The sequence below is a fragment of the Perca fluviatilis genome, chromosome 13 (genome assembly GCF_010015445.1).
Source record: "Perca fluviatilis chromosome 13, GENO_Pfluv_1.0, whole genome shotgun sequence".
NCBI classification, from domain to species: domain Eukaryota; kingdom Metazoa; phylum Chordata; class Actinopteri; order Perciformes; family Percidae; genus Perca; species Perca fluviatilis.
The window spans coordinates 17,377,277-17,389,516 of NC_053124.1; the positions used below are offsets into that span (position 1 = coordinate 17,377,277).

General features: G+C 40.3%; 1 protein-coding gene across 1 annotated transcript; it reads right to left on the minus strand.

Annotated features, from left to right (window-relative positions):
- Positions 1-613: 613 nt before the first annotated feature.
- kat2b (K(lysine) acetyltransferase 2B) lies at positions 614-10,047 on the minus strand. Its single transcript, XM_039821086.1, has 18 exons — positions 9,724-10,047; positions 8,537-8,663; positions 7,276-7,421; positions 7,087-7,173; positions 6,816-6,997; positions 6,529-6,720; positions 6,224-6,327; positions 5,950-6,075; positions 5,247-5,380; positions 4,714-4,922; positions 4,488-4,614; positions 4,283-4,393; positions 3,672-3,815; positions 3,462-3,576; positions 3,314-3,344; positions 3,130-3,193; positions 2,619-2,703; positions 614-2,135 (listed from the first exon to the last, which is right to left on the minus strand). The coding sequence occupies exons 1-18, from the start codon at positions 9,922-9,924 to the stop codon at positions 1,942-1,944; spliced, it is 2,379 nt and encodes a 792-aa protein (XP_039677020.1). The 5' UTR covers positions 9,925-10,047; the 3' UTR covers positions 614-1,941.
- Between the last annotated feature and the right edge of the window lie 2,193 nt (positions 10,048-12,240).

Below are 12,240 nucleotides of genomic sequence, written 5' to 3' on the forward strand. Positions count from 1 at the left end.
TTTGTATGACATACTATGACTTTGTATCACATACTATACTATGACTTTTAATGACATAGTATACTGACTTTTTAAATGACATACAATACAATGACGTACTATACTATATATATATATATATATATATATATATATATATATATATTTATATATATATATATATTTTTTTTTAATGAAATACTATATACTATGACTTTTTATGACATACTATCCAATCACATTTTATGACATTTTGATGGCATACTATACTATGACTTTATAAGACCTTTTTGATGGCATACTATACTAGGACTTTTTATTTTACGACATAGTGACATTTTCATAGCATATTATACGATGACTTTTTAATTTTTTTAATAAAAAAAATACATTTAAAAGAAATATATTACACACTGACTCTTTACTATACTATGAATTTTTTATGACATACTATACGATGACTTTTTATGACCTTTTTGATGGCATACTATACTAGGACATGTTTTATGGTAGAATATACTATTACAATTTCAAGCCCTTATCGGACCTGAAAGGCTAGTGAAGAGCTGCGTCATGTCATGTTTGCAAGTGAAAACCTTTGACATCCTTGAGTTAAAAAACAACAGACACTAAATTAGCCTCACTTCTGTTTTATTCAGTCTATAAAATAGGCTAATACTATGTAATTAAAACCAGTTGTACAAAGAGCATGAAATATTTTTTCCAGACATATTACAAAATGTATTTTTTTCCTAAAGTTTGAAAAGTACAAACACCTTTTTACAAAACAGCAAAACTACATAGTATTGCACGATCTTTTCATTTATCTCCAAAGTATAAAGTTATCAATCTCCATCTGCAGGACAAAAAAAAAGAATAAATTAAGACCTTGTCTTAAGCACAATTCTTTTAAATTACAGAACATAAATAAGAATAAACTTTAGATAACTGAATTAGTCCTTAGTCAACAGCGATAATTTATACCTAAAACAAATTCTGAAGAAAAGAAGATGCTGTTATTAACTAATACTTGGAAAAATAAAAGTGCATTTCGATAGTCAAACTGCCCTATGCGGCTAATAGGGAAAAAAGAGATTCTTTTTTTGTTCTGAAACAGAAAATATATGTTATATACACATTTAAAATATACAGTGGAAATAAGTGCTTTAAAATAATTCAAATCTGTACAAATTTAAAGTATGTATTCCTCTTTTGGCAGGATGAACTCATCATAGACAAACTTTGCTCACAGGAATAAAGTAAAGTAGACAGGAAAACCTGAACTCAGTCACATTCCTCACAGGTAACACTTGTGTAATGACTTAAAACAATGTAGATGTGGTTACTGCTCCTGACAACTCTACCTGAGTCAACTGAGAGGAATTAGGCAGACATTAAAAAAAGGCAGGGGATGAAAGTATGAAAAGAAAGGAGAGAAGCGAGGGAGAGAGACAAAGTAAGGTGTATGGTGAATCTCCAATCAGCTGTCATTCTGTGTCGCCTTTCAACGTCTAACACACAAATAATAACGGAAGTTTTCAGCCCTGTTTAATAAGTATCACTATTATGCCTTCCACTTTCCTGTTTTTCCATGGGACTTTGGGATATGTGATAAAATATGAAGACGCAATGCTTCTTTTGCTTAATGTTAGCAACAGTCTCACAGGCCTTCATTGAGGCCTTCCCTTGTGGCCTATCTTTCAGTGTTTATATCAGTCTAAGCTACTGATTCAGGATCTGGGCCAGCATGCATCAAACATAAAAAGAGTGCTGATGTGAGACCCGTTTCCACCTTTTAAGATATGGGTTTCTGAAACCTAATCGCTCCAGTATCAGTAGTCCTATTCTTAACTTCTCCATGCATATAGCTGTCTTCTGCATTACCCATGACCTATCCTTAACCATTTATAGTGCGAGTCTCATCTTTTGTTAAGGTGTTGAGAAACTTCTTCTTCCTCTCTTTTACTTCTCGATGAGGCCTGCTTCTTTGATCTTAGTGTAGAAGAATTTCTCCAGTAAGTTGGCACACTTGTAGTACTCGCTCTCTGGAGGGTTGTATTCACGACAGTTGGTGAAGATGCGCTGCATGTCAGCCATGAACAACTTGCGTGTTGTGTAGTACCTGCTCTTCAGGCGCTCGCTCATTGTCTTAAGGTCTGTGAGGAGAAAAAATGTGAAGTCTATAATTTACACTGCTTTTGAATTTTTGACTGTCGGTTGTATATGTATGCTACCAAACCAAGAGCTCCTCTCTTTATGCACACTTCATTCTTCATCTGATATGACTGGCACTTTGGTAGCAACTATGAGTAAGTGCAACTGAATTGTGCTAAATGTGATGCACTGTAGCTGCTAAATCTTAAAATTCAAAATAGAAGTGCAAACTATTTTTGAATGGAATAACAAAATTGGAGCATGGTACACAAATGAAGAAAGGTTTAGCAATTCCTCTTATGGAAACCAAGCTTCAGCCAGAAAAAAGCCTCAAACCCAGCATGCCTCTGCACTGCTGATGTGTCCTTGAACCTCTTCTGCAATGCCTTACTCCTCATTAGTTTTTTTTTTTATCATTCATTATTGTAAATAATTAGGCCTGCCTATTAAATCGTCTGCTCCCTTGTCAGATACTGTATACATACCCATGGGGAAGCGAATGACTTGGTAGTACCCAGGAGCCTCTGTTTTCTTCACTGGCTCCATGAAAGGCCAGCCGTTTGGGTGACTCTAAGACATAAAAAACAGTCTGGTAAGAATAAAGTTTGTGTACTATATGTATTAGAGCAGAGATCTTCAACAGGGGCTCCGGGACCCCTAGGGGGTCCTCAAAGTTACTGCAGGGGGGCCACCCTATACATGGTATAATGTATAATAATTTGTATAATGTTTTGAAAGTTTTGTCAAAAATTAAAATGTCTTAACATGAATCCAACATATTATTGGCTTAGTATTCTATGTACTAAAAAGGTATGTAAAAAGGATGCCCACACGTTATTGCAGGCCCAGTTTAATATGCAAGTTCATTTTATTCAATATATGTAGTAGGGGGTCCCTGATCCGTCTCTCTCAGTTAAGGGGTCCGTGGCTTAAAAAACGTTGAAGACCACTGTATTAGAGGAACACTGCATGTCTATGTGTGTGTCTGTCCCTCACCTTCACATGCTGGAGGATGGTCTTCAGAGTACTGTACAGTTGATCTGGGTCCTTCAGTTCCTTTCTACAAGTACAATAAGTAACAGATAACAACATGAAGTTTGACATAAGCCAAGTCATTGTGTGAAGCAATAGAAAAGGCATTCTGCTAAGTTCAAATCTTGTGCAGTAGAGTCACACTTACCCTTTGCCCACAGGCTTCCAGCCAGTTTCACCTGTTGATATAAAGAAACCTCATAAGTCATACGAAATACACCCATAAATGTTAAATACAAATAATGTAGGAGAAAGATATACTGTATACTGTAATGTCAATACTGTAAATAACCTACGTATGCCAGGAATGCTCTCAATGGGAATCTGCCGAACTCCTTCCTTGAAACAGGAAAGCCCCGGATAGACTTTTCTGATCTGAGCCTGCTTCCTCTCTATCAACTTCTTGATGATCTGAGGGAGACAAATAAGATTAAAATATAGTGAGTGCAGGGACAAAAATAGAAAAGGAGGCATTTAAACTTGATTTGAACGCAAAAAAAACACACCTCCTTCTGCTTCTTGATAATGACAGAAAACTCTGTGTAGGGAATGCTGGGGTTGAGTTCACAGCCCATGAGTGTGGCTCCTTCATAGTCCTTGATGTAGCCCACATATTTGGCCTTGGGAACCTTGATGTCCTTCGAGAAACCCTGAAAGGGAGGAGATTTCTGTTTTCTTGCAGCAGTACTTATACCACTACAAAAATGAGCCCACTAAAAAACATCACACATGTAATTTCGTCTTTATTTTCATTATGACACCCTAACACCAAAAAAAATTAAAGTAAAAGTACGTGATAACAGTACAAATGCTGCCAAGCGGTAGTAATTGTACTTGTAGAAATGTTGGTTAGTAGCGTAAAACAAGACAGATTGCAGCAGTATCAAAAATAGCAAAGTTCAAAACAATATATTAAAACAAGCTGATTAACACTGGAAACAAGTGAAATTAAATCAAATGGTTCTTCTGTTTTTGCAGATCATGTAAAGGTTTTTATGTGTACATGCTGAAGAGGTTCAGGAGAGAAGGGGAAGTGAGAGAATATTGCATCGTGTGACCAAAATAACCATAGAATTATAAGCATGTACCATGCACGTTAATGGACATAACATGTTACCTGTTTCTTGAAATAGCCGATGGCATACTCATCAGCATAAGTAAGGAAGTTGAGGATTTCATGCTTTATGTGATATTCCTTCAGGTGGTTCATTAAATGGGTCCCATAACCCTAAAGCCACACATCCCAAAAAAAAGGCAATGGTCAAAACTGACCAATCAGATAGCATGAATTCATCAAGCTGTAAAACAGGAAGTGCTATTACCTTGACCTGTTCGTTGGAGGTGACGGCACAAAAGACGATTTCCGTAAAGCCCTGCGATGGAAACATCCGAAAGCAGATCCCTCCGATCACACGGCCATCTTTGATTAGGGACAGGGTCTTGTGCTTCCTGTCAAAAAAAAAGAAAAAAAAAGAGAGATGAATTTTAGTTTGAATGTGCCTCCGCTACATCCTGTGATGAGTGATGATAAAGTACGGTTGCACTCACGGATCAAAGACCAGCCGCGTGATGTACTCCTTAGGCATGCGGGGCAGCTGGTGAGAGAAAACATTCTGAAGGCCGACGAGCCACATCAAGATCCTCTTATTAGGCTTCTGGTTTAGGGAGTTACCGATAACGTGGAATTCAATTACCCCCCTGCGCTCCTCTAGACGGGCAGCTTCATCGCGTGCAGAGTGAGCTGACAGCAGACTGGTCTGCACAGGAAGGAAGGTATAATGATGATCACCTTTGTTCCTAGCATCCCTGTCATCATCAAGTGTGAACAGATTACTACAAACCACTCCTTACTACTACACGTCACTATTACTGAAATTATCTTGGATCATTAACAGGAGTAAGATATTCAAATGTAGTCAAACATATGTTGTGTTTTTCTTTATTTCTACATTTCTTGCAAAATGAAGAACATTATTTTCCTCTATAAACTTGATATGACTTTCACCAACTATACTTTGGGCATACAAAATAAAAAATGTCAATACCCAACTCTAACTGTAAGCCAAAATGGAATTGGTTACCTCTGGAATGGCGGCAGGGTCGGTGATGGTTGCCATGACTTCATTGATGAGCTCCATGGGGATGTCGCCCACCACCCTGGGTCTCTTGTTTTCCTCATGGGGGAGAGGTTCTGAAGGTTTACGTTTTTCTCCAACTGTGATAATGTATGGACACAGAGGAAGGTACTGTTATCTTTTATATTTGCACTTTTCCCACTTTGTATTGCAACTGCTGCACAGCAATTTGCCTCGGGATAAATCAAGTTTTATCATATCTTTCTCATTACATCAAAATCTAAACAAGAAGTTACCCAGCATTTAAGGTTAGCTTACTATGGGTTCATCTCCAATTGTTGCCTATGCATGATGGGAAAACTGACATACTAACATAATAATGTTAGTAGCAGTTGTAGGGGTTTTTCACTTCTATTTCTTGATACAGCTTTAAGGCCAACATTCAAATTTGAGTATTTGAGTAAATGTGTTAGCTGTACCTATGGGACATTTCATTTTAAAACAACATTTCTTTAAAGCAATTGATAGAAATAAGTAGTCAGATGGAGACGATGAATCTATGTTAGCTACGGAGGCTCAGGTGCAAACGCCACAATCACACCGACATGGTAACACAAGGCTAACTTTGCCTTAGTGCTCACTGTTTACTGTGAGATGTAATGTGGAATCATTGTAACCTTATGGGTAGTTACCAGTTTAACTGTAATACCTGGATTTGGTTCCAGTACAGAAGCTGTTTTCCTGGCAGGACTGCCACTGCCACAGGTGGACGGGTCCACTGACACAGGACTAGTGCTGTAGTACAATGGCCTGGCCACAGGGGGCGCACTGATAACTACAGAGAAACAGAGAGGACATTAGTAATACTGTGAGAACATGTTTTTATTATCATATTCTTAAAGACATTAGTGTCAAGAAGCCAGCTTGAAGGATGTGTCTGTGAGGGTGTGTGTTTCTGTTATGACTGTGAGGGTGTGTGTTACCTGTATGGATAGGTATCTGCCCTGCTGGGGCTCCTGCCAAGAAGTCATGGCTCCAGATTGGAGAACTATGGCTGTACACCTCCTCCTCCAGCATAGACAGGAACCTGAGCCAAAGAAAACAAAACAACCACAACTTTAAACTTTAACTTTAAAAAAAAAGGTTGTCAAGCAGGCATATGTGGTTACTGTGTGGTTTGATATTGAAAATGTGCATGCATGAGTGTCTCTGCTGTGTGGTTAATTATATGTTTAGTTTGAATATATAATTAAGTTTCTGGTATATTTCTTTGTGTGTGATCTCGTACTTGGGAAAGTGTGTGAGAATGAGTGTGCGTTTCTCAGGCGGCAGCTTGTCCTTTTCCTGTCTGGCCTGCTCCAGCAGTTGTTTTCTCATCACAGTGAACACCGAACGCAACAGTGTGCGGCCGAAGATCTGAGTGGTATCGTACCGGGGTAGACTGTCGCAGAACTGAGGCACATTGCAGTAGCAGAGCCATCTATAACGAGCACACCACAGAAATAACTATGACAGTAAACAGGTGTGATGCATGTTTAACAGGATATCTGGCAGGACATCTGGTAGTGCTGCTACCTGGTGTAGTTGGCTTTGTATCCAGCTGCATCATCATTGGGAACCCTCTGGCGTCTCTGGGAGGGCGTCTCCAGCTGCCAGTAGTTGATCTGGTTGAGAAACATCTTGGCCAGCTCCATAATGGTTTGACGTTCCTTAGATGGCAGGTGGCTGAATTTGTACTGGACAAAATTGTTCACCCCCTATTTAGAAAAGAGAAGATAAATAACTGGGAATGTGGAAACACTGAAATTGTGTTGAATGGTGTTGCTTTTGTATTGCAGTTGATTACCTGCTCGATGCTGGGTTTTTCAAACGGAGGACTTTCCTGTGCTTCTAACGTCGGTTTACCCATCTGTAGGATGGATTTCCTCAACAGCTGAAAAATAAGCAGAAAAAGGGGAATGTTCACTTGTACCCAATACCCAGTAAATCCTGTTTGTGTAATTTGATTGTAGAGTAGTAGATAGTAGAGGCTTACTTTGAAGAGGGAAAAGTAGACCTGTTTAGTGTCAGCATCCTCCTCTTTGTGAACACATGTGTAGAGATACTCCACATCCAGGACAATACCAAGAAGTCTGTTCATTTCCTCCTCTGAAACATTTTCTAGATGGGTCACATGATCACCTAGGAAGAAAAGAATAAACCTTAAAATGGTCTATCTATCTATCTATTGTATATTTGGGGTAGCAGTAGTCTATATCCACGACGTTCCACTTCCGAGATTGCTCCGGTGCCGCAGGAAATTTTGCCGATGTCCGTTTTCTTACGCTTTCTTTGTGTTGGAATTCTAAACTCCGGTGGATTTATGAGGACTATGGTAAACTGCTCCTCAGATCTCTGCAGGGTAAATTGAGACAGCTAGCTAGACTATCTGTCCAATCTGAGTTTTCTCTTGCATGAATAAAACAACTTTTGCACGTACACGTTCCACCAAAACAAGTTCCTACCCAAGGCTATTTTGCAGCGGCTCCGTGTGGAGCTTGTGATTGGTTTGAAGAAAGGCCAGAGCACGTTTTTCTCCCATCCCAGAATGCTATGTGGACTAGGTGAAGGTACTTTATTGTCACATAGCGAAATTCATTCTCTGCATTTAACCCATCCCTCAAGGGAGCAGTGGGTAGCCCTTTACAGCACCCAGGGTTCAAGTGCCTTGATCAAGGGCAGCGTTTTTTGATGGTGGGAAAACTGGAGCACCCGAAGGAAACCCACGCAAACATGGGGAGAACATACAAACTCCACACAGAAAGGCCCGAAACAACCTGGATTCGAACCCAGAACCTTCTTGCTGTGAGGCCACAGTGCCAACCACTGGGCCCCCGTGCTACGAGACTAGGTTGGCAGTAGCTCAGTCCGTAGGGTGTTGGTTAGGGAACCGGAGGGTCGCTAATTTAAGTCCCCGTACGGACCGAAGTACAGAGTGTGGACTGGTAGCTGAAGAGATGCCAGTTCACCTCCTGGGAACTGCCAAGGTGCTCTTGAGCAAGGCACCGAACCCCCCCAACGGCTGAGAGCTCCATTTGTGCATGTAAAAAGGACCTGAGCATGTGTGTGTGTGGGTGTGTGTATTTCAGGCCTGTGTGTAGTGTGTAATAACAACAGTGTGTAAGAACAACAGAGTATAAATTGTAATTTCCCCACTGAGGATTAATAAAAGTATAACATTTAATTAACTTATTCCATAATCTGTACTGTTTAGTATTATCATTAGCTCTAGCTTTTTCCTAGACTTAAACACATACCCAAGGTGTGAGAGCAGCTCCGACAAGGCTCCTGCAGGTTTACTGTGCTGGACTGCTGGTCAGTTCGTGGGGGTGTAGGAGGGGGGTTCTGACTTTTCCAGCCATTACACTTACAGGCTCCCTCAGCCTAGGAAAAACACAGTTTAAATGAGTACAAGTAGGAATACAGATGAGGGTAAACCCATCTTATCAAACTAACCACCCTTATCTGTGTAACATATGATTTATAGTCAGTTGTCAGAGTAGCTTTAAACTGATGCAGGTTTTAGTGATATTTTAAGGAAACAAGCATAAATGAATTGTTTTCTGAAATTATTTGTTGTTTGTAAAGTTGGTTATGGTGCTTCATGACTGACAGGTGGAGTTGTTGTTATCAGTCATTTGCATACTACATCTGCTATTTAGCAGTGCTTGAAAGTAAACAGCATGGGCACTAACCAGTTTCCTAGTAATGTTGTATTATTTTAATATAGAGTAAATGGGCCATAGCAGCATACATACATTTTAAAACGTGACAATGCTGCTCATGTTAATGGAGATTTGTTATGACTGAATCTGTACTGTTATCAGGAGGTGCGATGAAGAGGCCTGTCAGCGTCAGCTGGAGCTGCCGCACTGAGCATGCGCCTTGAAACAACAACAAACTCCGCCCCTCCAGCAGCTGTCACCCTGTCAAAACAAAGACCCCGTCCCTCTCTGCGGATGATATACTGCATAAAACCAATAAAATCCACTCTATTTAACACCTTGCGTTGACAGACGGCACGGGGACACTGAATAATTTCCTGTGGAAAGCCTGTGGACCGCGCACGAGCATACACACACTGGGATGCAGCCCTTGTGCACACAGCCAGCTACTCCCAAGTACCAGCGCCAAGCCAATGTTTACGTTCACCGACCCCCCACCTAGACAGAAACATTAACATTGTACATACAGTGGACAGCATGCAGCTGTAAGGTTCCTGGTTAAAAGTCCTGCAACAATAACGCCTGCATTAACTAGATTATTAATATAGTTCTTTCAATATTTGCTTCGTGCATGCAAAATGAAAAAAAATGAAGTGCGGCAATGGCTTCCTTTGCTGCGCTTGCATTTTGTAAACTATTGCAACGAAGCCCAAGAAATACGATTCATTAAGAATAAACCCCGTTAACCGCTGTGTTTAAAAAGTCAGCCATCTGCATACTTTGCAGGATGAATACACTCCGAGTTTTTCCAGTTTCTTCGGCCGAGGTGAAGAGCGGAGTTGCGCCTTCTTCACGGCGATACGTGCGGATCCTCCAGCGGCGCCCGAGCCCTCCGTCCCCCCGGCTCCAGGAGCGGCCGGAACCAGGCCCGATGCACCGATGGCCGGCGAACCTTGCTGAATCCCAGCGCTGTCGGCCATGATTCACACGGAACCCCGACGGGACCGCCGGCCCGGGAAATATTCGCTCTGCCGTCCGCTCTATTCCACAAGCGGATGATCAGACATGGCGCTCATCCTTATTTTCAATTTCTCACTGTAGGCCCATTTTCCTCCGCTAGGGGACAGAAATGGGATAGGCCAAAGCCACTACAATTCAGAGGAGAGGTCACAAAATGCAACCATCTGTAGCAAAATTTCAAGGTCAAATGTAATGATAATTATAATAATGAGAACATTTCGGAGGCATATCGAAGCACACAGTGACTAATGAATCGTGGGAATTACATGCAACATAAAGGAATAAGTGGAATTCATACCAATACCCAATATTTTATAGACTTTTTAAAAATCGTCATTAAAATCCATGTATAAATTTTGTTTATAGAAGAAAGCTTTGTTAAAACCCCTGAAGGAAAGAAAACATGGAATCTAATCAAATAATTATTTCAGAAAAATAGTCAGATTAAAGGTCAGAGATGACCAAAGAATAAAAGCTTTTTTATCAATTCGATGTCAAGTTGAGAGGTAGGGGTGGAGAGTAAAACTGTAAGTCATAACCTATAATAACCACAAAAAAAACAAAAAAAAACTGTAGGAGGTCCCCACACACACACACACACACACACACATCCTGATGACAATAATAAATTATCAAATTTATTTCAGTATTTATTCGGTCATTACATAACAGTACTGTAAAATGCTTGCATTTAAATGTTTTCTGCTGCAATTAAGTGTTCACGGCAAAAAAAAAATCATACAATTTACATCCTTATTATGTGTTAATTCATTTATTCATGAATCACCATCGTGCCAGCAGATAGTTGTTACACTGTTCCTACAATATCGTCACAAGGTTACGGAGATGTTATGGAGGGGCAGACAGTTGACTAAATTGTTTTGTATTGTGTCTGACTCCTCTGCAGCTTTTACAACCAGTATTTCTGAAAGTTTGGGTCTACCTACAGGGAGGAGTACTGGGCATTAGCCTGATACCACTAAAAAAGAATTGGTAAAATGCAAGAAATAGATCATGTTAAAAAATAGAAACCAAAATGTTTGGAAATTATTTTTTTTTCCTTTTGAGAAAAAAGGTACAAGACAGATGACTAAATTAATGCAATGTCATTTTTTGTTAATAACACTACATACATTTATAAAGACCTTCACTGATTATAATTTAACCATTTGTGTGAAAAAAGGAACAGCAACAAAACTCCAAACCCAGTTTGTAGCTGTTTTTTTCTGCTAACTGTACAGTTTTTTTATGATTATCTAGACAACTTCCTAGCAAGCATTAGTCCTGTCACTGGTAAATTGAAAAAGGTAGACTACACCGCAACACCCTATTTACAGTATATTATTTATATATTTATATATATCACACTGGCTGTAATTATGACAAGATATATTCATGAGCATCATTAGTGCAAGGCATGAGTAAGACCTGTAAAGAGTTATTGACCACAAGTACTGTAGGTTTGTACGTGTGTGTGCGCATGGGTCGCTGTGTGTAACAATGTATATTGGGGGAGTGGGACAGGGAAAAAAACGTGTGCGCTCACCATAAGTGAAGGAGAGGTGTAACAGACTGCAGGTGTGTACGTACAATTATGTTTAGGTCTGACAGAGTTCAGAGGGACGAAACACACACACACACACACACCTACACACACACCTACACACACACACACACACACACCCTACACACACACCCACACACACACACACACACACACACACACACACACACACACACACACACACACACACACACACACACACACACACACACACACACACACACACACACACACACACACACACACACACCTAAAGCACTTCCTAAACAAGGGAAGATGACCATTATGATTCAAAGGTGATTTTGAAGCAGCCTTACATATTGCAACTCCCAGCTCGCTACCATCACCTCCGCTTTTTACCAGGTGCAAACCCAGCAGCGGTCAAACAACATTACCACAAGGGGAAAGGTAATCTGCATAAACTAAATCATCAAAAGACAGAAACCAAGAGATCCAAGTATAACCACAAAAGGGATGATTAACACAAGATGTATGCAAGGACACTGCATCAGGAGATGAGAAGGTGGTGACACTGATGATGTGTACCTCAGAGACCCCTACGCCTTGTTTGGAGAAAGCTGGGTGGAACGTATTTTTCATGCTGTGCTGCATTGGTCCTTGCAGACACTCAAGTCACAGAGAAAATACTGTGAAACATTGCACAATGCCACTAGGGACAGCTAGAAGCAGGCATAGCCCCAGAATGGAGCCT

Coding starts and splice junctions, on each gene's coding strand:
- kat2b (XM_039821086.1), bottom strand. CDS start 9,924: ATGGCCGACAGCGCTGGGATTCAGCAAGGTTCGCCGGCCATCGGTGCA. Junction 4,394..4,487: donor CCTCCAACGAACAGGTCAAG/GTAATAGCACTT, acceptor GTGTGGCTTTAG/GGTTATGGGACCCATTTAAT. Junction 3,194..3,313: donor TGGAAGCCTGTGGGCAAAGG/GTAAGTGTGACT, acceptor TTGTACTTGTAG/AAAGGAACTGAAGGACCCAG.